At 41.6% G+C, this 23,406-nt stretch overlaps 2 protein-coding genes across 3 annotated transcripts; one reads left to right on the forward strand and one right to left on the reverse strand.

Annotated features, from left to right (window-relative positions):
- Positions 1–310: 310 nt before the first annotated feature.
- xrcc5 (X-ray repair complementing defective repair in Chinese hamster cells 5) lies at positions 311–10,167 on the forward strand. 2 transcript variants are annotated; one of them, XM_069154654.1, is made up of 21 exons: positions 311–364; positions 686–799; positions 880–1,063; positions 3,766–3,814; positions 3,916–4,038; positions 4,241–4,426; positions 4,565–4,679; positions 4,854–4,992; positions 5,083–5,195; positions 5,302–5,364; positions 5,452–5,589; positions 5,676–5,766; positions 7,384–7,514; positions 7,735–7,931; positions 8,181–8,271; positions 8,377–8,446; positions 8,579–8,688; positions 8,918–9,014; positions 9,181–9,248; positions 9,340–9,417; positions 9,586–10,167. In XM_069154654.1, the coding sequence occupies exons 1-21, from the start codon at positions 350–352 to the stop codon at positions 9,598–9,600; spliced, it is 2,187 nt and encodes a 728-aa protein (XP_069010755.1). In that variant the 5' UTR covers positions 311–349; the 3' UTR covers positions 9,601–10,167. The 2 variants fall into 2 exon arrangements, with proteins under 2 accessions (XP_069010755.1, XP_069010756.1); XM_069154655.1 differs by lacking the exons at positions 311–364; positions 686–799; positions 880–1,063 and adding an exon at positions 1,947–2,753.
- Positions 10,022–22,661, reverse strand: LOC138201287 (collagen alpha-2(VI) chain-like). The gene is made up of 28 exons (XM_069154653.1): positions 22,576–22,661; positions 19,765–19,918; positions 18,586–19,196; positions 18,468–18,488; positions 18,250–18,315; positions 18,092–18,145; positions 17,918–17,962; positions 17,787–17,813; positions 17,665–17,691; positions 17,502–17,546; positions 17,363–17,416; positions 17,076–17,138; positions 16,664–16,726; positions 16,521–16,574; positions 16,388–16,423; positions 16,240–16,302; positions 15,644–15,706; positions 15,326–15,388; positions 15,157–15,219; positions 15,014–15,064; positions 14,831–14,929; positions 13,541–13,603; positions 13,415–13,450; positions 13,250–13,295; positions 13,015–13,167; positions 11,867–12,322; positions 11,740–11,778; positions 10,022–11,649 (listed from the first exon to the last, which is right to left on the reverse strand). The coding sequence occupies exons 2-28, from the start codon at positions 19,910–19,912 to the stop codon at positions 11,048–11,050; spliced, it is 3,111 nt and encodes a 1,036-aa protein (XP_069010754.1). The 5' UTR covers positions 19,913–19,918; positions 22,576–22,661; the 3' UTR covers positions 10,022–11,047.
- Positions 22,662–23,406: the final 745 nt, after the last annotated feature.

The following is a 23,406-nucleotide window of genomic DNA, read 5'->3' on the forward strand; positions in this document are numbered from 1 at the left end:
ACTATGATTTGCAGAGGAGCTCTGACCCCAGTCTTACTGGGTGTACTGAGCCATGTGAAGCGCTGGAGGGCGTTTGACCTACATCTGCTTTTTGCATTTTATTGGACTGACTCGTCAGGCTTACTACAACAAACACCATTATGAATATTATAATATGTTTCGTTAAACAGGCGCATCGTAATTTATGGTGAGCAACAATCAATATTAGATTCGTCTAAAGCTGTTTAGGATAAATGCAGAGCAATTTTCACTGTAAACAGGAACCAAGTTTACTGTTTCCGATGTTCACTGTTTCTCACCGGAGCCATAACAGAGTGACACGCAGTCTCCGGAAGAGGGAAAAGGGAAGATGGCTGGCGCTAAAGTAAGTTATTTCACCCTACACAAGAAACCAACAAGGAAAGTCTCCAGATTTTTTACGACAACATTCATTGTACTAAACGAGCGGTTTTCAGGCGTTAGAAGCAAACTTTGAATGTTGAGCGTCAGCGACATGTTGAGACATGTTGAGACTGAACTATCACGCCCCATTCAAAAGATACAGAGCTCCTTCTGTAATAGTTTTAACAACATTAAAACAAACGCCCTTAAAATAATGATTGAAAAGTGTAAAAAAAAAAACAAAAAAAAAAACAAGCGTCGAGCCTCGCCATGAAGTAAACCGTGACCCGTGTGCTCCGTGCAGGCCGCTGTGGTCCTCTGCGTGGATGTGGGCTTCTCCATGTCCAACTCCCCCCCGGGTGAAGAACCTCCCTTTGAACTGGCGAAACAAGTCCTGCAGAAGTTTGTCCAGCGGCAGGTAACGTTTGCACGTTTGTGAAACAAGACACGAGCAGAAGTGATTCCTGTGAGAGAGCTCACCTGTCTGTCCGCTGGCAGGTCTTTGGAGAGACTAAGGACGAACTGGCTTTAGTTCTGTTTGGCACTGACGTCACTGAAAACCCTCTGGACCGGGACGGCCAGTACCAGAACATCAGGGTGCATCGTCACCTCATGACAGCTGACGTTGAGCTCCTGGTGGAGATAGAAAACCAGATCCACCCCGAGAGTCAGCAGGCTGATTGTATCCTTTCTGCTTAATACTTTTTATCAGTCCAGAGGAAGAATTGACCTTTGCGGGTACATATAGTAGTTATTAATGGCACATCAAATGATACTAATTTAATAGTTGAAGAGTTTTATTTTCATTATCAGGTGACGTAGTTTACCTTTATCAGAACTGGCATTAAGGTGCTTGTTGTTTATTGTGTTTTGATGATTTTTGGATCTTTGTTAAAAGGTACCCGACGTTTGTTTTTAGGTGTTAAATTGCTGCATTTGCCATAACAGACATTTTTTTTGTCAAGTTAATCTGCCCAACTAACACCAAAGTCAATAGATGAATAGATAACAAGTGTTATGCATGCTCTTCTTCCAACATACGTGACTTATCATTAGAGCTTTGCGTGGTATTAAAATATGGAACATGTTTATTTTAATTTTTTTAAATTAAAAAATAAGCAATTTTTTTTTTATGCTGGATGTATCATGTTGAAGAGACAACTACTGAAGTTACCATGCCAACAAGCAGTCCTGTCCTGTGTTGTAATACCACCACACAGCTCTGGAGGCAGTAGTGAGTAACTGGCTGAGGTTACATGGACACTTGGTTTGATTAACTTGACCTGCAGACGTTTCTTTGTTACCCACCTGAACTTCTAAAAGCGTTTTTTTTTTTTTTTTTTTTTTTTTTTTTACAGAACGAGGATTAAAAGTATGTTTGCCATCTTTTTCATTAGAAGCTTGTTAAGGAAAGTGAGTCTTTTAGTCTGATCAGTGGCCAAAAGCCCAACATATTTATGGTTTACTTGAAGGAAAGTCCAACTAAAGTTAATCTATATATATTTGCACAGATATGAGCAATACATGTTGGAATTTATACTTTTTGACCTTTATCGGCAGAAATGGAATGAATTACTTCTCGATTGATCATTATTGAATTGAATAATTACTTCTATAGCTTTTTACATTTACATTTAGCTGGCGCTTTTATCCAAAGTGACTTACAATAAGTACATTTCAACCATGAGGGTACAAAACCCAGAACAACAACAATCAAGAAAATATAATTTCTTCAAGAAAGCCAAACTACAAAGTGCTATCAGCAAGTGTCATTTTGAGTGCTACTAAAGTTCTACTGTTCAAGGTAAAGTCTGAAGAGGTGTGTTTTTAGTTTGTGGCGGAAGATGTACAGAGTTTCTGCTGTCCTGATGTCGTTGGGGAGTTCATTCCACCATTTAGGAGTCAGGACAGCAAAAAGTCATGATTTTGTAGAGTGTTTAGCTCAGTGAGGAGCAACAAGCAGAGCGGAGTGAACAGGCTGGGATGTAAGGTTGGACCATGTCCTGGATGTACACTGGACCCGATCTGTTCGCAGCACGGTACGCAAGTACCAATGTTTTGAAATGGATGCGGGCGGCTACTGGTAACCAGTGAAGGGAGCGGAGGAGGAGTAGTGTGAGTAAATTTAGGAGGTTAAAGACCAGTCGAGCTGCGGCATTCTGGATGAGCTGCAGAGGACGAATGGCACTAACAGGTAGACCTGCCAGGAGGGAGTTACAGTAGTCCAGACGTGAGATGACCAGAGACTGGACCAGAGACTGGACCAGAACCTGGACCAGAGCCTGGACCAGAACCTGGACCAGAACCTGGACCAGAACCTGCGCCGCCTTCTAAGTGAGAAGAGGACGTATTCTCCTGATGTTGTGCAGCATGTATCTACAAGAACGTGTTGTTGCAGTAATGTTGGCAGTAAGGGAGAGTTGACTGTCGAGTGTCACGCCGAGGTTCCTTGCAGTCAGGGTTGGGGCTAACACAGAGTTGTTAAAGATTATCTGTCTGTCTGTCTGTCTGTCTGTCTATCTGTCTATCTATCTATCTATCTATCTATCTATCTATCTATCTATCTATCTATCTATCTAATAGTCAGGTCGAGGGTGGGAGAGTCTTTCCCTGGAAGGAAGAGCAGTTCAATCTTGCCGAGGTTGATTTTCAGGTGGTGTGAGGACATCCACTGAGAGATGTCAGTCAGACAGGCAGAGATTCGTGCGTTTCAGATCGGGGAAAAGAGAGGATCAGTTGGGTGTCATCAGCATTGCTGTGTTAGGAAAAGCCATGCGAGTGAATGACGGAGCCGAGAGAGTTGGTGTACAGAGAGAAGAGGAGGGGACCCAGGACGGAGCCTTGAGGGACACCAGTAGTGAGAGGACAAGGTTCAGACACCGATCCTCTCCAAGTTACCCGGTAGGTGCGGTCGTTGAGGTAGGATGAGAACAGGGAGAGAGCAGAGCCTGAGACACCGAGGTCCTGAAGGGAGGAAATAAGGATCTGGTGGTTCACTGTGTCAAATGCAGCAGAAAGGTCTAGAACAGGGGTGTCAAACATACAAACATACATAGCAGTGTGAAGCTGCTCAGACAGCAAGAAGGGCCGTCTCTGTTGAGTGGCCTGCCTTGAAGCCAGACTGGTGGTCAAGAAGGTTATTATGGTGAAGATAGGAGGAGAATTGATTAAAGATAGCTCGTTGGAGAGTTTTGGAAAGAAAGGGAAGAAGAGAGACGGGCCTGTAGTTGTTTACTTCAGACCCAGTGAATTAATGGCATTTCTGTGTTTACCTGTTGTTTTCATAAACTAGGATGGTAGTAGTGAGGTGAATGTGTTATTGCTGCTTGCTAGATTCTCTTTGTGTCGTAGAATTCATGATCTCCTTAACGAATGTTTGAACAGGGCTGGATGCCCTTGTCGTCGCCATGGATCTTCTTCAGACAGAAACTAAGTAAGAAACTGCCTTTATCTCATCAATAATTCATGCTGTTCACAGAAAAAGCAAAAACTGTCCATGTTGCTGACGGCAATTTTCACTGATTTCTTTTTGAGGGGGAAGAAGTATGATCGTCTCAACATCTCACTCCTGACTGACCTCAGCACCCAGGCCAGTTCAGACAACCTGGATGTTATTATTGAAAACCTGAAACAAGCTGGCATCACCTTGCAGTTCTTGTAAGGATCAAACATATTCACTGATTCATTTATTTATTGCTTTATGTGATACGGCAGCAAAATCCTGAAATTTGTGGGGGATTATTTTTTCTAATAGCTGCTATTATGATAACAACTGATTCATGTATAACTTTCACCCAACAGTCAGTGTGAACTTAAGAAAAGGCTTTTCTTGCAACATCTGTATACTTGTGATTTTCAGTTTGCCGTTCCCTCTGGAGGAGGAAGAGGAGGGTCATGGAGACGGAGACGGAGAGAGAAGAGGCCCTGGTCGCCCGGGCGCAGGCAAAGGTCTGTCCAGGGAACAGAGGGACGGCCTGGACATGGTGAAACACATCATGCTCACGCTGGACGAGGAGGACGGCCTGGAGGAAATTTACACCTGCAGGTTGGAGGACCGTTTGTCAAGCGCTCGTGTTTCTCATTTCTTTCCTCTCTTCAATCACACCGTTCTTTCTACAGTACAAGCATCGTATCGATTGGTGTCATACGGCTTGTCTTGCTTGTGCTTAAATCCTTTGTGAAGGAATGCGATCGAGCAGCTGTGTATGTTCAAGAATATTGAGAGGAGATCCATGGCCTGGCCCTGTCAGCTGACCATCGGCACCGCGCTCTCCATCCGTATTGTGGGTTACAAAGCAGTAAGTGGACTGTGAAGGCCACTTCATTAATACGGAAGCTATTTGGAAGACTGTGGGAGTTCGAACATCTCTGAATAAAGTAGTGCTGTCCTACATGTAATCATGTCATTTAATCACTTTAGTGGAGTTATTTCTCTTTTTTAAAATATAAATATTTCTTATCATTTCCACCAGGTCACTGAAGAGAAGCTGAAGAAAATGTGGATTACAGTTGACGCTCAGACCAACCAGAGAGACGATGTGAAGAGAGAGACAGTCTACTGCCTGGACGATGACAACGAGACAGAGGTGCAGAAGGACGACATCATTCAAGGTGAAGTGTTCAGTGTTGTTGAACCTGTTACTTTTTCACACCTGATGAACTCAACCTCTGAATTCCAGTCATCATCTCACTTCATTGCAGGTTTTCGTTATGGAAGCGACATTGTTCCTTTCTCCAAAGTGGATCAAGAGCAGATGAAATACAAGCATGACGGGAAGTGCTTTGCTGTTCTGGCCTTCACCAAACAGAACGCGGTACTGTAACTTTCTTTTAATTGTGATTGTTTGTTTTTGAGATGACGTAAACATAAAACTTTTAAGACTTGGCTCTATTTATTTATTTTTTTTCTTACATCTGCAGATACGTCGCAGTCAGTTCATGGGAACGCAGGTCATCAAGATATTTCCTGCTAAGGATGATGAGGTGAGAACGGAGAGATCTGGCGTATCGCTGGTGACGACATGTTGACACTGACCTGTCTGGTGTGTTTCTGCTCTTCTGTCCGAGCAGCATGCAGGAGTGGCGCTGTCGGCTTTCATCCGAGCGCTGGATGAGCTAAAAATGGTCGCCATTGTACGTTACGCCTACGACCGGCGCAGCAACCCTCAAATTGGCGCAGCTTTCCCGTGTATCAAGCGAGACCACGAGGTGAAATCATGGCCCTGAATGTCCTGAAGATATTCAATGAATTGGTGTCCCAGAGCACTAACAAGCCCCACTCTCTCCCTCCGTAGTGTCTGATGTACGTCCAGCTGCCCTTCATGGAAGACCTCAGGCAGTTTGCATTTCCTTCTCTTGAAAACAACAAGAAGTTCACTCCGTCAGGTACTGTCTCTGCATCACATTTCAGTCAAACCTCTAATGTAAGTTCTGTTTAGATATGAAGCACTTCAGGGACCAGGCGTATCACCCACTCGCAAACACTCGCATTCACGTTTGACTGCAGATTCTCCACAGCCTGCTTCGTCTCTAGCTTGACACGGTTTGTCACACGGTACCATCGGAGAGCTTGTCCTTAGAGACTGTTTGGAAAAAGGCAGTCACTTTATAGCCGGCTGTTCTGTCTGTCACCGTATATCACGAGCTAACTTCATGCAAATCAACGAGCCATGAGACGTAGTGGGACAGTGCTGAAGAAGAAGAAACGCAACAGCAAACCGCAGTCTGAAAGTTATCAGTCAGCATGTCAATAGATGATTCACAGATAGGGTTAGGAGGTCTGATATAATTACTACAGCAGCATCTATGCCAGAGCTATTTACTCAATAGCAAGAGGGCAGGATAGGAGGATCAGTGAGGCCTCGAGGGCCGCATGGAATATTTACAACAAATGACTACAAATAAATTGTAATGTTAGTAAATATATTAGTACATGGAATAAACTCATCACACACACATCCCTTTTATGGTATCAATTCCAGGCAGTAAAATACAAGATGGACATTGTACAACAGTGTGTGTCTGTTTATGATACTATCTAAACAATGCTAAGTGGACTTTTTGTGTTTGTGTATCCAGACAGGCATCTTCTTGTGCGCCCTAGAAATGGATCTGTGTGTTAACCCTACAATCTCCGTTAACCTTTTCTTTAGTAGCTGCCACAGCTGTGTTTGTCACTTCTCGCTGTTGCGACATCTAGACTACACCTGTAGCTGCCAGTAGTTCCACTCAGGATTGCGGATTAGTTTAAACTTCCACGGTTGGACTCCAGGCGTTGAACTTGAAGCCCGACAAGATGGAGTCTAGCGTGCTCGTGCAAATCCAGCTGACATAACCATAGCTGCAGATAGTGTTTGGATTCAGGGTAAACATACAGTATATTAAATCCTTCAACAGCAGAAAGTAAAAACTTTTTAAATAAAGTTTCCCCATGTTTCCCTGCAAGTAGATGTTTCATATACATCACCATGTCTACATCAGCAGTTCATTACAGCTGCTGCTATTACTTAAGCATCCCCTTCAGGCATGTTGAAGATGCATGAAATACTCCGCTTTGAATAATTGTGTGTCTGATTTTTCCATCAAGAGGTTCGTCAGAAACTCTTTCAATGAGATCTGCTCCTCTTTCCTGACTGAAACATTTAGAATCTTTAGATATGCAAACATTTTTCATTTAATTTTTTTAAAATTTTTATAACTGCTGCATAGAAGACGTCTCCCTCATCACCAAAAGAAGTTTTCTGCAATATATGATTACATTTTCCAACTAAAATGTGAGTTAAGTTGTGGATTTAACCTGGATCCCCCCATTCTGTCTCTCATAATTGAAGTGTACCTATGATGAAAATTACAGGCGTCTCTCATCTTTTTAAGTGGGAGAACTTGCACAATTGGTGGCTGACTAAATACTTTTTTGCCCCACTGTATATATCCTTGTTAAAAGAGAAATAAGTCAGAGGGAATGAACTTGAATGAACTTTTGGTGTTATGTAATTCCTCTAGACACCCAGCTGTCTGCTGTGGACTCTCTCATTGAATCTATGATGTTGGTAGAAGAAGATGAGAGCGGAGAACCGAAGGACCTGTTAAAGCCTCACCACATTTCCAACCCTGCTTTCCAGAGGCACTTCCAGGTACTGCAGTCCAGTTTGTTTTTAAGAGATACATTACTTGTCTTCTACTACTGAGATGAGGCAAACATTTGAAGGGGATGTGGGAGTCATTTTCAGCTTAGAAGAAAGACTTTCACCTGTCTGACCAGACCTTAACCAGCCGCCGGCTGGTGATATTTAACCAGGATTTCTTCTCCCTCAGTCATCGTCTGTCTCACCTCTCCTACCGAACTCTCTTTAGTGTCTGCACCATCGGGCAGTAAACCCTGGCACTCCTCTTCCCGCCATAGAGCCATGGCTAAAGGCCATTCTCGATCGCCCCAAGGTCATTAGTGAACGGTGTCAAGCTCCGCTAGAGGAGATGAAGAAGAAATTTCCTCTTACTGAAGTAGAGAAGAAAAAGAAGCTGAAGACGAGCGCTCAGATTTTTGGCAAAGAGTAAGTTTGTGGTGGTGGTGGGTCTTTGAATGCCACGGATGAGGTTCTCTACTGAAAAGAATTTATGTAGTAAAAAAAAATATGAATACTGATGTAAGAATGTGTAAAAGGTTTTGGAATGTAATTTATTTAGATATTTTACAGTCTTTTTTTTTAAGTATGTGAATGACATTTACTTACCGATTACACCGATGTGAAAAATCTAGAGCTATTTTCTGGACTCTAACCAACCTTCTTTGTCATTCACAGCTCTGAGGAGCCGGATGCCAAGAAGGCAAAAGAAGACGAAGCAGAGGAGGAGTATAACTTGGCCGACATCGCTGAAGGCTCTGTTACTTCGGTGAGAATCAGAGGAGCTGGGTGTCAGAACAATCCAGATAAACCACTCCACCACTTGCTTTTAACAGATGCACTTTAAAAACGCTCCATTTCACTAACTAACCAGGTGGGAAGTGTGCATCCAGTCCGAGACTTCCGTGCTCTGATCAAGCAGAAGAGTCTTCCATTCGGAGAAGGTGAGGTCCGGTTCGTTCCTGACGAGCCGGACTGATAAACTGCCTTTCTGGTTGCATTAGACACCATTATGACTCATGTTCTGCCCACGTAACTGTGCTTATCTCTTTGTTTGGTTGTGGTGACCCTTCCAGTCTGTCAGCAACTGACTCACCGGATAGAACAGTTGCTTAGCAACAAGAATACACCCTACTACATGAAAAGCATCACCTGTATCCAGGCTTTTAGAGAGCAGTCCGTTAAGGTAAACAACCATTCACCGTCTTCCATTTGGGTCGTGCATGATGTTGTGGTGCTCTCGGTTGGAACACATACTTTTCTGTGTCCATTACGAGTCTGTTTCTTTTTTTGTGACTTGAATGGAGGCCAGTCATTCTGCAAGTAGTGTATGTGCTTGTGTGTTTATATGTAGATGTGAGCTTTTGTGAGACTTTGAAATGGAATTTGAATGTTTTATATCTTTCGTAATTCAGCTGGGGAATGCTGATCTGTACAATAGCTACCTTCAGTCCCTGAAAAGGAGCATCCCAAACCGAGGGCTCGAGGTCTTCTGGGACCTGCTGATTCAAGGTACAATAAGCCTCAATACTTTGGGCTGCTGGGTTTCTCTCAAGTCAGTCCTCCCTTGAGATGAGATGAAACTTCCACATAATTTTAGAGCAAAATAAGTAAATCAAATGAAAAATAGAAATGTATATTTATAAATGAGGCTCAGGAGTTCAGTGGTTGTTCACAGATGCTGTAACTCTGATCAGCAAGGATGAGGTTGAAGGAAGCACCGTATCCAAAAACGAAGCTCATCAGGTAACTTGAAATGAATACGTGTTACACAAATGAATTTAAACTGATCTTGGGACTGTTGCTTCCTACTGACCGACGTCTGCTTTGTCCTTAGTTTCTAGTTGCTGAGGAGAAGAAAGAAGAAGAAGCAGCTGCGCCAGCACTTGAGGATACTGGAGATGTTGATGACCTGGTAAGTGTTTGTGCAATTGTTTTTTCTATCTTTATATATTTATACAACTTGTACAGACAACTTGAGACATTTCCTGTGTATTTTCCAGAATGTTCCGCAGTATCTGATATGTTTGGCCTACTGAGACCTCTTTTTAGGTTTACATTTTCTTTTTCTCCTCTTGTGCAGTTGGACATGATGTAGGGAGGACTGCAGGTGGAGGCATGTCTACACTGGACTTCCAGAGAAATTCAAAGAATGCAATCTTTGATCTCGACCAGACCAAACCAGTTTAGCCGTCCATTGTTCTGCCTCCCACTTGGAGACCCTTGATACTTGGTAACTGGTGATATTGTGTCACTGCATGTGTGCTGCCAAGAGCAGGGTTTGACTAAACTGTAGTTTACACTCGCTGTATAAAAATACTTTTAGAACAACTATTCTTGGTACTACAGGACAAGGCTTTTTGTGTTTTGTTTAAAATGTCAAAGCTACTGCAATTTTTAAAAAAAATCTCTTGTTGCAAGTTCATGGTAATTTGCAGTAATGTTGGAAACAGGGAATACTTTAAATATCCAAATGTTTGTACACTAGAAACCATTTGGGATTTAACATAGGACAGCAGTGCAGTGTCAACAAACTGCAGGTTTATTATGTTAAATCAGTAAATCTTACCAGTTGATTAAGAATGCACGATTGTGTTCTAATTATGTATAACAACATATAAATGAAGATGAATACAGTTTTTCTCATAAAATCCTGTAAAACATATTGTGATGTAATTTGGAATTTGTGCAGTGCATAGCATAGTAACCTTAAACCAAATGTGTGTTTTAAAGAAAAAAAAATCTGGTTTATTTCAACCTGGCATATATTCCCCATTAATTTGGCTTATGCTGCTCAAGTTTACACTTTTGAGAGATTTAGGGAAAAAGAAGTCACACAAAACAGCAAATGTTGAGGCAACAATTTCAAGCTCCCTGTAGCTTTCTAAAAATTTTTTTATTTTTACATGAATCATTCATGCGTTTGTTTTCGAGTCTGACCTTAATCACCTATAAATATCACCCCCCCTTGGCCTAACTGCCTTAGAGATCTGAGGATACTTGCCAGCTGACCAGATCACAGACATATTCATCAGTGCACGATGATCACAAGTCATTTTCATCTGATGGTTGCTGAAACTATTTGAACCCAAGTACGCACTAAATAAAATGAAAGACGAGACACAGAGGACGGAGGCAGAGTAGAAAGACAACAGGACCGTCCTGAGTGGCAGCGTACCTAGGAAAGCCGGCAAGTTGCCCCGATGGAGATCTGCAATGCATTCAGTAAAATAGCCATTCCAGCCAGCTAGTTTCTGTGGTAACTTTCAGTAAGACTTGGGTAAAAACTTTTAAAAGTTTTTTTTTTTTTGGAAAGCTGCAGGGTGCTGGCATTTTTTACCCTGAAATACATCGTTTTGTGTGACTCATCATTTCCTCGAATCTCCACAACAGAGGTGGAGAGTGTGCAGTAAACATGACCCATAAAGCCATCATCTCCAAACTGAGATTTTACACTAGGTTGAAATAAAGAGGTCTCATCCTTTTAAAATAGTAAATTAACAGCTGTAGCACCAGTACGATGCTCACATGAGCACGGTCTCGCTTTAACACACCCACCGGATGAAACGGTCAAAAAAACTGGACTCTACCAGATCAGAAAATTTTGTTTCCTTAAAGATGGCGTCCCGGTCGTTCATAGCCAGCTTTGTGACGACTTCTTGATCAATGTCACTTCCTGTGGCGACCACTGTGGAGATGACCTGTTTCCCGCGCATGGCACTAACCGCTTCCTCCAGGTTGCTGCTGTTGGTGTTGCCATCGGTGATGAAAACAAATGAAACCTCTGCATTGCGTCTCGTCTGGCGAACGTTTCCTCTCTCCAAGATGCTGTTGATGGCGCTGAAGATGGCAGGCCCCACGCTTGACGAAGAATCCAAATAAGGTAAATCCACTATACCTTTGGCAATGGCGGCAGGGTCGTGTGTTAGAGAGAAGGCCATGTGATTCTCGTTCTCCCTGCCGAACTCCATCATTGCCAGTCGGGCTCGCATGCGATCGGTCTTGCTCCTGGCTAGTCCCAGACTGTTGGCCACCATCCCCACAAATTCACGAACGTAGCGGAAGTTCTCGATTCCCATGCGCTCTGAGCCGTCTACCAGGAAGACCAAATCCACTGGCCGCTCGACACACGGAGCTACATAGAGTTCTGTAATGAAAAAAAAAAAAAATAAATCACGAATTGAGCTGCACTTAATTCAAACTACACACCGATGATCTAGCCGCAAATTCAACCTACCAGTTCTACAGGGCAGATCGGGGCACTGAATCACTGGATCTGGAAGGGAAATCAAATAGATACGGGTGAGACATCTGCCTGAAGGACCGCTATTGTCATCCTGCTGGGTGTGTTGCTTCAGGCTTACTGGGACAGAGCACAGTTTCAATCTTGTGTACGAAGTCCTCCGCCAGCAAGTCCGTGTAACGCCTCATCTCAGTGACCCGGTTTCTTTTGTTGCACGCTATGGACACCAGAGTCTCCGTATCCTGTCTCTTGTAAAATATATCACCGACCCCGATGGCATTCACCACCACGTTGGGGTCGTCGCAAAGGTATCTGAGTTGTCCGTCGCTGTCGCGAGGGTCGTAGCGGCCGTCCGTGACCACGATGACGTTGACCTTGGTTCGGGCTCTCTTTCTGTTCTTGATGAGGTTGTCGTAGGCGTACTTGAGAGCGGAGGCTGTGAAAGTGCCGCCGGCAATCCACTCTAGGTTCCTCACTGCCGTTTTAAAGGCAGACACGGAGTTTATTTTCGGGTCATCGAGACGAATCGCCTCAAAGGTCCCGTTGTGACTGAACTGTACGACTCCGACTCTTGTGCCTAGAAGATGCAGACATGTTGGAGATTAATCTGCCAGTTCCGTTTTGAATAATAAGGCTGAAGTTACTCCCAAATCACATGAAGATTCCTTACCATCTGTGCATTATTATTTGGCTTTTTTATTCTAGTAGTTGTTATTCAAACAGATGGAAATTGAGAAGTTTTGGGGACGACTTATGAGCGACATCTGTTGTATTTACAACAGCAGGAAGGAAGCTGGAGTATGTTTCTTTGTATTTTTCCCCGGTGTTGCCTTGTAACATTATGATTTTCATAGTTTCATAGTAGGTCTACAGCAAAGAGGAATAAAATATACCAGGCTTGGACTGCATACTGTAGTGAGGGGTAATACCTTAGTTGCATAACATAATTGTTGTTTTTGGTTTGTTAATTAGTTGGAAGAAGAATCTTTTGTTTTTTTTATTTGTCGAATATTTTTTAAGAGGCTGTATTCAACAAGTAAAAACATCTGATCATTTGATATTTTGTTTCCAGCCTGACTGTGTTTGCAGTACTGAGTTAAAATATTAACCGTTTACACTTTTGATGGCTGAAAAACATGCAACACTGGACCTCATAACTGCATGTTCAGTGGTGAATTAAGTGAATACCTCTTTTGTAAATCTTTTATAGAAACCTTCTACTTTGTCTGTTAAGGGTTTACAGGGACATCTGTCTCTGCGGGACTTTACCGTTTGGTGATGCAGGGTCAGAGGCCATCGATCCCAACCTGCTGATGGTGTTGATGACAAAGTTCTTTTCCTGGGTGAAGTTTGTCAGCCCGATGCTCTCCGAGCTATCAATCACAAATACGATGTCCATAGCCCCACAGTGCTTCTCGCAATCTGAGACCAAAGAAAAGCGGATGATGAGCATGATGGAGGATAATGACTATGGCGCTGTTTTTCATTGGTGATATTTGCTTACCACAACAACCACATGTCTCCCTGATGTAAGTCATGACATCGCACTCCTGTATTCATGTATTCAGACATGTATTAAGGTGAGAGAAAACACAGATATTATTGTAATTTAAAATCTGTAGTGTTTTAACTCTGCTCGGCTCAGGTTATTTTACCAGTGTTTACTCACAGTGAGTCCAGGATCGCCCTGTGGTCCTGGATCTCCCTGCACAGCACAACGAGAGAGCAATGCAATTGTATCTCAAATTTGCATGCACGGTCAAGTCATTATTTGAGTGGTTGTGCTGCTGCTTACATCAGGTCCAGGCTCTCCCTTGGCTCCTCTCAGTCCTGGCTCTCCTGCCTGGCTTGGATCCCCCTAAACACAAAACATTATTCCGTGGAAGTGACTCATTTTTCTACACAGCAATAACCTTTGCATTTCATTGCAAGTATTCTTCTGCAGATGTTACAAGTTTCTCAAGAAACTTGCTGCGGGGGAAACATGGATGAGTCACCAAAACATTGTTCAATTACACGTTATTGAGTGTTCGTGACGAGGATGACCAAGAGAAATCACACCTCAGCAATACGGCTGGTGTCACATGATCCCCTGGGCTGCTGTGATGTCATCATTTGGATTGTGTCTAAATAACTTCACAGCTTTGTTTTTCAACTTAATTCATGCAAGACAAATGCCTCTTCTGTGTTCTGTGTCACTACTGTGTAAGGCAAAGTGGCTTTCCCACATTCCCTTCAATAAACTTCAAACAGACATTTTCAATGTCATCAGCTGAGGATTTGACATCGCTCTCTGAAAATTCTGCCTCAATCCCAAAACAGCACAGCTGGATAAAGCTTCATTGGTGTTCAGTAGTCAATTAATCAACAGTGACATCTGTTTATAGAAACAATGTCCCAGGACACTAGAGGCCTGCTTTTGAAGAGTTTTCTTTGGAACTATTTTCTACCGAGGAAATAGTCCAACCGAAAAGTGGTCACAGTGAGGTCTGTGCATTATTGTGGGATAGTTTTTGAAAAGACATCTGAAACCTGTGCAAATACTAGATAGTCCAAGTGGGAAGTGAGAAAATATGTTTTGAGAGCAACTTTGAACTTTTTGAGGCTGAGCAGCATGTAAATTGTGGATTGCTGCACCAGACATCCTGAACACAAATATTTGTTTTCTTAAAGTTCCTCTCCTGGCATTGATTAAACTCCGAAAAACTCCCGTCTGTTCATCAAAATTACTTATTCAGTTCATCCCAAGGAATTATGAAAGCGGCTCAGATGTAACTGTGCCACTGCCTTCATTCAGTATGCGCTGATATATGTAGAGAAATAGTCTACGCCTCTACCTCCTCCCGCCCCTCCGCTGCTCAACAACGCAGCTCCATGATATAGAAAGCCTCACCCCTGCAGCTGAAAAACAAATGCTTATTATGCTCATTATCTTTTAGCATATAAAAACACCACACAGATATTGTTAATAAGGTTAAAAAGTCAAATTTTTTTATTGGGAGTGAGTGTTAAATCTCCATGTACCTATATCTCTGGTTAAAATCCAACTTCCACCTCCACTTAAAACATTTTATTACTAACTTACGGGCGCTCCTGGCAGTCCTTTCAGTCCAGAGTCTCCTTTCTGGCCACAGTCACCTCTGCCCCCTCTGGGTCCCTTCCTGCCAGGATCACCTCTGTCCCCCTGGAAAGAGCAGAGTCACTTTACACTCAAGCAGGGACATTTAAGACATGCAGGAAATTTCACGAGGTAAACAGAAAAGCATACACTTGGTCCTCTCGGTCCAGGATAGTTGAATCCGTCTCTTCCTTTGTCGCCCTTTACAAGAGCAAAATGATAACGATCACTAAATGATGTAGTTTATTTAAAATTAGCTGAAAGTGATGAACACAAGACTTGTCACTCCTCACCGGCGAACCAGGTGGCCCAGAGTCTCCTCTTGTTCCAGGATCTCCAGGATTTCCGATTGTGCCCTGCAGCCACAGAGGATAAAAGTTGTGTCAGCAGGAATCCACTCAAAACAGGCGCTCCAACAGTGAGCAGTTAGTGCCGATTTTTATGATGCAATTGACAACTCACATTTCCTCCAGGGCCCCCTGGTAATCCTGACAAACCCCTCTGTCCTGGTAGTCCATGGTCTCCCTGGCAGCGAGAGAAAATGCTTTTACTGGACCTGACCTTGACGCTCGTTCTGATGGGAATTTGTTAATGCTAAATACTGGAGAAGTCATTTTTAAAAAGCTTATTATTTCTGAGCAGTTTCCCTGGAAAATGTGTTTTTCTAAGAACAGCTGAGCATAGCTCCAGTACTGGAGGTCTAGCAAAGGCTTGCTGAGCTCTCAGGAAGCTGCTAAGTCATCCCTCTGCCAAAATCCACCCACAGCGTGATCTCCTCACCTTAGAGCCCTTCGGTCCGTCTTCTCCAGGCCGACCTCTGACTCCCAGTGGCCCTCGTTCTCCCTGGAAAATAATTGAATGTGTCAGAATCTGCACCATGTCATCAATCATCGCCTAGTGTGTACAAAACAACAGTAACTGGGAGGCAATAATTCTATTTGAGGGACTGTGTGAAGAAATTTCCAGTGAATCTGATCGAAGGATGATCTATAGCAACACGGTAACAAACTGTACGAGGCGAGGGTAGTGTTCTTAGGTTTTTCTCTGGAGGATACAAACCCAGCCAAGATGTTCTGAAACAAGAAGGATTTGTCTTTTTTACACTGTTGAAATCTTTGTTAAGGTCAATGGAAACCAGTGCCGTCTGTCACGGTTTCAAAATAAGTAATTTTTTGCCTTTAAGATCACCCGCTCTCTTTCCTTCATGTTCTTACAAACAGTAAAATGAGTCACATTCCAGTATTTTGTTGTAGGAAACTTTAAACTTTAAAAAGGTTGTAAACGCCACCAACCTGTTTCAAAAACACGTAAAACATAAAATGAGTTATGAATGGGAAACTGATTAAACAATATGATAAAGCTTTCTCTGTACGTACCTTTATCCCTTTTTGCCCATTAATTCCTGGTGTCCCTCTTATACCAGGGTCACCGCTCTGCCCCTGTTAATATTTTGAGAATAAGAATTTACTGCAAACTAAGGCACATTATCAAAGTACATTTTTTGAATAAAAGTGTTTTAAATACCGGTTTTCCCTTTGGTCCAGGTATGCCCTTAGGACCCTGCGAGAGTTGATAGTTTTATTTAAAAGTCAGCTTTATATCATTAACATACTTTATATCGGACGTAAGTAGAATAAAAATAAATTCTGGTCTGTACCGGACCGCCCTTATCTCCTGGTAGCCCTGGATATCCGGGATTTCCAATATCACCCTAAGGAACAGGGATTCCGTTTTTAAAATAAACCACGACCATTATTTTTGCCTACTGTTTTCTTACATGTATTTTATTTCAAACATTACCTTTGATCCTGGATTACCCTTAGGGCCAGAGGGGCCTGACTTCCCATCGAGGCCTGCGTCACCCTAAAAAAAACATAAATAAAACAAAGATACATAACTAAAGATATAAACTGACACATTTAAAATTTAAAACATGAAGTTCACGAGGCCCATAAGATAAATGTTTGGAGTATGAGTGCCCAGATTGTGATCTAATGTGGTGTAAGTGTTGTCTGTTTTTTTTGTTTTTTTTTATCAACGCTCAAAACTTGTAAGCGGTGGTGTACTGTGGATATCAGTTCGTATCAGTGCCCAGTGCTGCTGCACAGCTCTAGTGGCTCTTTAGAGCTGGTAAATACTGCATTATTCTTTTACTTTTAATCTATGTAATTTAAATTGAAAGAAAGTATCTTAGTTTAGATTTAATTCAGACCTTTCCTCCTTTGTCACCTTGTTGCCCAGGGTCACCAACTTCTCCATGGTAGCCATCTAGTCCCTAAAGACAAAATCAGAAAACCGTAAAAATACTGTAATAATACAGACTCTAAACTAAATCTGTGAAATATTTACAAAATAAAACATCCACGTGCATTATATGATTAAATAAAATGGTTTGTACAGAAATATTTTGAATGTAACTGGCGGTTAGCGGTAGCAGCTACTGTGTTCTGCATGACAGTGATTCCTAGCACCCTGATTCTGTAAAAGCACCAGACTTACCTTGTCACCCGGGTCACCTTTGCAACCATGGGTTCCAATTCGACCAATTCTACCCTGAAAGTTTCACAGAGACAAATATATCACAACAGTATATTAAACATATTGATGCCATGTTGCATGTCGTAGTACCGGCACTCACCTTTTGTCCTTCAGTTCCATTCTTGCCAAATGTACCTGCCACTCCCTGAGTGTTTGGACGTCAGTGAAGAGATATATTAAAATACCGTCTGACAGTGTTGGATGTCATATGAAGTATGAAAACAAAACATAAATGCAGGCATAACATTAAAACACCTATTTACCTTTGCTCCAGTCACTCCGATGTCACCCTGTTGAGATGAAACAGATCTGTTAGTCCCAGAAACATTTTATTCAGATTGAAAGATGAACAGAAGAGCAGGAACATAAAAGATTTGGCTTTCACCTCGTCACCTTTCAAACCCTTCTCTCCCTATGCAAAAAGAAAGAAGGATAAATTCATGAGATTAAAAATTACACATTGAATAACAAATGCAAAGCACCAAAAAAATCATCAACCAGTAGGCCTCAGCAAACCTTTGTACCGGGTGGTCCAATCGGACCTTCAATGCCAGGATCACCCTGAAAAATATTAAATATTTGTATTTATTTTATTCAGCAATATGTTATAATAAAATATACATATATATATATTTTATAAAACTTTAAGTGCAATTATGTTTTCAGTTTCTTGACATATATTCTACAAACCGTTATACCCTTTTCACCGTTTAACCCCTTAATTCCATGATCTCCTTTCTGGCCCTGTTAATAAGCACAAATATTGACATTTCAATAAAATGATCTTTGGCACAAGCAGAAATAAACTGATTTTAATTTAGTTTTGATTCAACTTTTTCAATACTCACTTTTGGACCTGGATACCCTTTTGGTCCGTGATCCCCAGGAACTGTGTAGCATGATGGTTTATAACACTACAAGATCAAAGAGGAAAACGACACATTTTTAAATATGGTACTAAATGACAATATAGATAACAAGAGACAAGAGTTTAATTTCTAAAAGCAGAAATGTATCAACACTTCCTTTTTAAATATTAGTCTTGTTAATATACAGTCTTTCTTACCTGTTGAAAGGCTTGAAATTTCTGTAAAGAAAAGACAACAGTCAGTGAGAATAACATGATACTAAAGTTTAAATCTCAATTGAAATATAAGCAAAAAGGTAAAATGATTTCATATCACCAGGGCTTTCTTGATTCGACTCATGGTTTCATTGCTTAGTTGTGGTTTATTTCCCTCCAACTCCACGACGATGTAGTCATCAAAGTAGACTCCGGGGGGGCTGTTGGCTAGCTCTTCCATTCCTTCTTTATTGAAGCGTCTGGACGGTGCCACTGAGAAAATCTGGATCCCTTGATTCCGGGCCCTGTCTGCCTGCGTCTTCATCCCCTGACACGGGCTTCCGGTCACGTGGCCGTCAGTGATGATCACAGAGAAGAGCGCAGCCGTCGTCCCTGAGTGGTGTTGGGTTATTTGTCGAGTCATTTCTTGGAGGGCACAGTCGGTGTAGGTGCCTTTGCCCAGGTAATTAATACTTTCAACATTGTTGATGAATATCTCTTTGCTTGTGATCTGGCTGAATACCACCTGTGTCTGGGAGAAGTGCAGGCCTCCAATGGACCAAGAGAGCTTGACCTGGTTCATGTAGATCTCATCATTTAGATCTTGCACAAAGATCTTTACGAAGTCCTTGATGCTTCTCACCATACTACCAGGAGGTTCTTCCTGCAGGGCGATGCTCTCTGAGGTGTCGATGGTGAAATACAGCTTGATGGGACAGTCCACTATCGTTGCTGCACGAGAAAACATTGGCAAAACTGTAAATGCCTTTTCTGCACTGTTTGTTGTCTTGGGCACTAATCACAAATGGACATTTGGGCAAATACTGTGATTCAGATGTTTGCATCCAAACAAATGCAGAGCAAATGAGATATGATGCTTTGCTTCTTATTCCTGCAATTATCTTATAACTTTTTATCATTTTGAAGTTTGGACAAGTAGCGTGACAAAACTCACACAGGAAATTTGTTCTGCATTGAATACTTTTACTTGCAATTCTTTGGGTCTACTATCCACATTGCATTTAAATACGATCAGATGTAACATTTTATATGCAAGATTTTACTTGTCATTAAGTATTTTTCCACCACTGATACATGAGTACAGTTTTGAGGTAATCTTACTTGACTTGTGTATTTCTACCCTTTGCTACTTCACTACATTTCAGAGGGAAAAGTTGAACATGTTACTCCCCTGAATACTTCCATTAACAAAAGGCCTACATTTTTATACGGCAAAGCCGAACAAAAATGACGTTGTGATCCAATTTTCTTGAGCTGAAAAGAAATTTAGGAAGCTCACCATCACAACTTGACGGCTGAGGAGGGGGTGGAAGTATTGTTGGCGAGTCTCTTTGCCCAGGTATGGGCCGGGGTCCTCGAGGTGACGCAACTTGAGAGATTGCAGTTTGGAGCAAGCATAGAAACATGAACCCTGAAATCATTGCCATTTTTTCCTGCAAAAAAGACAAGAGAGACCGGGGTGAACAGAACGATTGTTGAAGCCTTACTTTTGACTCCAAAGCTCCTTTTAAAAGCAGGAAGTAGCTGTCAAACAAGTGAGTCTTCACAGGAGGCGGCTTCTCCTTGGAGCTTTACAATGTTTATCGTTGCTTTAAATAATGTTGGCAAATAACCACACTGTTTGGAAAAAGAAGACAATATTCGGTCCTCTTTTGTTGCGTCCCACCAGTTTAGTGAAGCTGAAATTCACAGCAGGAAATCCCAAAACTACATGAGATGTTTTTGTGAGGAACTCACATCATAAATGAGTCATGTTTGATAAGAGTTGATAGAAGAGCAAGGCGGAAGTGAGGAGCACTTTACTGGAAGCGGAAAATTCCTACAGTATAACCAAAAATCAACAAACCAAAAATGACAAATATTAAACTGTTGGTTTAGTGGATGAACTTCATCTGCAGTCGGTGTTCGTTCCAACAAATGGAAATCTAATGCAGGAAGCATTTAAATGTTATACATTTATGAATGAAACTAAACATATTCATTTGATTCCTGTACTTTAAAACATGATTTTGTATAACTTTTTATTATTTAATTTCTCCATGAGTTATCACAGTGTTATTAGCTAAAGTCACTCTTTTTTTTATTAGTTTTCTGGCCGTCCATCTGAAAATGATCCTGTCATTAATTATATAAAATAAGCTTCAAAAACCAGTTTTTTGGGGGCGTGTCTGTTTGATTGACAGGCCTTTTGTGCCGTCAGGTTACGGCCATCGGTGGGCGGAACGTAGTATCGTCAGGTTTCCCATCAGATCGGGTCGGATCCGCCAAAATACAGAACTTGAGGCTTCAGACCAGCAGGTCGGGAAGCAGTGGGTGACGTCTCAGGCGATTGCCGCTCAGCTTTATATTAATACTTTGCTGCTTTTCCGTCGCTAAGAAATGATGCTTCAGTAAAGATTAAGCCATAAACAGTTACATTGTTATAAATAGCTCCACTTTGACCAGCTAACATTAAAATGCTTTCATCAATAAATGCTATTCGTACTTCTGTACTTTTACTTCATGGAAGAATATGTACGTTTATCTAGTTTTCTAGTTTAAAACCTTATAAAATGAACTAAATTAGTCACAGAATATGAACATATAACAGTTGACATTTTGTCCAAGACCTACATGAGTTGTGTTGCTCAGATGTTTACTGAAGTTATCATGTTAACCAGCTAGCCAGACTAAACGAGTGACTTGGTTATTACCTCTTAACACGCAAAGTGATATCACAAGACAAACACTGAAACCTTACATATTGCCCCTTTAAGGTTGAAGAAGGTAACCCCGATTGTCAAAGATGATTTTTTTTTATGTTGAAAAGATTTAATTCTGCTTATTAGTTGGCCAGCAGTGTTGACATTTCACAACAGTAAGGTCCAGCCTCAGCAGCTCTGGCCAGCTTCACAATGTGAAATAATTCAGTGAAAATCAATGCAGCTTTTCAGATCTTGTTCTGTTGCAGCTTCTTCAACTGCAGTCGGACGTTTATAAGATAATAATAACCCCCAGATAACACGTGTTAGAAGGATATAACCTCACTTTATGCATTTATTCAGCCTCTATTTTTTTTAGAACAGACTGATTGTGTTCTGTATGTTTTCTTGCAGATATCGAGGAGCTTCTTTATCTACAACATCAACACCAACCAAAAGTTGGACGGTCGCACATCTGATTCCCTTTTCCAGTGTTGTTGGCGAGTCCCTCTCACATAGGTAAGAAAATGATATATGTATATTGTGCCAAACTGACTTATTAGATGTTTGGTCTCAGTCTGATCATGATCAGTGATTCCTTCTACAAACAATATCACAACTGAAAGTTTGAACCAAGTTGTTATCATGCATAGTATACAGAGTAGATGCTTTAGTCCTGTGGAGGGGGTTGGAGGAGGAGCTGCAGTGTGATGGACCTGGCAGTCCTACTCGTTAAAATTAAGTATTAGCAGTAAAAATGTTGTAAAAGTACTGGTTTGTTCCCTCTGAGTGATATATTATTATACATGACATCATTAGATTAATAATATTGCAGCATCGCTGTGTTGTAACTGCTGCAGGTGGAGCTAGTTTGAGCTACTTGATATAGTTTCATACACACAGACAGCAGATAAATCTGAGGGGTCAGATGATTACCGGAAGAAGGAAGGAAAAACAAAAAAAAAAACAGTTTTCAGTTTTTTGACTTTTCTTCTATTTGATTTTTGGTGAAATATTGGATCATTTGAACATACACTGAAATGTTAGAAGTTGACTATGATAGTTTCACTGTTTGGTGAAGCTGTTAACAACTCAGACATCTGAAATGGGATTCGACCACACTCAGATTTTTGGAAGAAGCTAAAAAGGTTGGTAACCGCTGGTTTAAGTTTAACAACGTGTTGTACAATGAATTTTAAAAGTGTGTAATGTTATCCAACGTGTCAAATCCTCGTCTAAAAGTAACATAAGCTTTCAATAAAATGTGAAGTAGAAATATTTCCCACTGAAATGTAGTAGAGTGGAAATTTAAAGTACCATCAAACGGAAATAATTCAGTACAAGTGAACTACCTTCACTTCACTGCTCTGAACCTTCAGTAAAGATCAAATAAAGAACAGGTTACTCACCGGCAGCAGATTGTGAACTCCAAGCTGCGACTTGAGACCGTCAGGAAATTCAAGCAATTTCTACAGACTCTGAACTAGAGATTATCATCTCAGTCGGAAAGTTCCCATATCAGAGGACTCATTTGGGGTCAGGTCCTGGTCGAGGGGAAGCTCCCTTTTGACTTATCCTCAACTAACGAAAGAGCGCGCCTGAATCAAGCGCGCGTTCACGCAGGCTCGCACGCACGTGCAGGGGTGTGAATGTCTGGCTGGGGTGGGTGGGGGGGGCAGCACAGGCTCCAACACAACTCTGGAGACCAAGTGGTTTGGAATGAACACCAACATTTGTCTCCCTGATTTGACAGAATAAATGTCAGAGTCACAGACTGTTTCTCTCCAAAGAGCAGCTTTACAAACACATCGACTTCCACCGCCGCACATCCTTACATGGAGAGAGCTGCTCACACTCACACTGTTTAGATTTCAGGGCTGTGCAGCATGATAGATGTCATGTTGGAATTTAATTGCTGCAACCCTCCAAAAACAACAGCTTATTCAGCTAACTGATCAGTAACCTATTAATGGGGAAATAGTTGCACAAATTTGATCCATCTGCTGATTCCAGACTGTCAATGTGAGGATTTTCTTCTTTTCTCTGTTAAATATCAATGTATTTCTAAATGTCACATTGAATTAATATTCATATAAATAATGTAATATATAATAGATTATACTCTATACTATTATACTCACTAGCGGGCCAGTGCCTCATGGTGCAAGAATTAAAACTGCCTCACAAAACAGGTTTGTGGCTGTAACTCAAGAATTTATTTGCTAGTTACAGTATAATAA

This window comes from Embiotoca jacksoni, unplaced genomic scaffold (assembly GCF_022577435.1).
Source record: "Embiotoca jacksoni isolate LCO1_2020_lvr unplaced genomic scaffold, fEmbJac1.0.p SCAF_2, whole genome shotgun sequence".
NCBI classification, from domain to species: Eukaryota; Metazoa; Chordata; class Actinopteri; family Embiotocidae; genus Embiotoca; species Embiotoca jacksoni.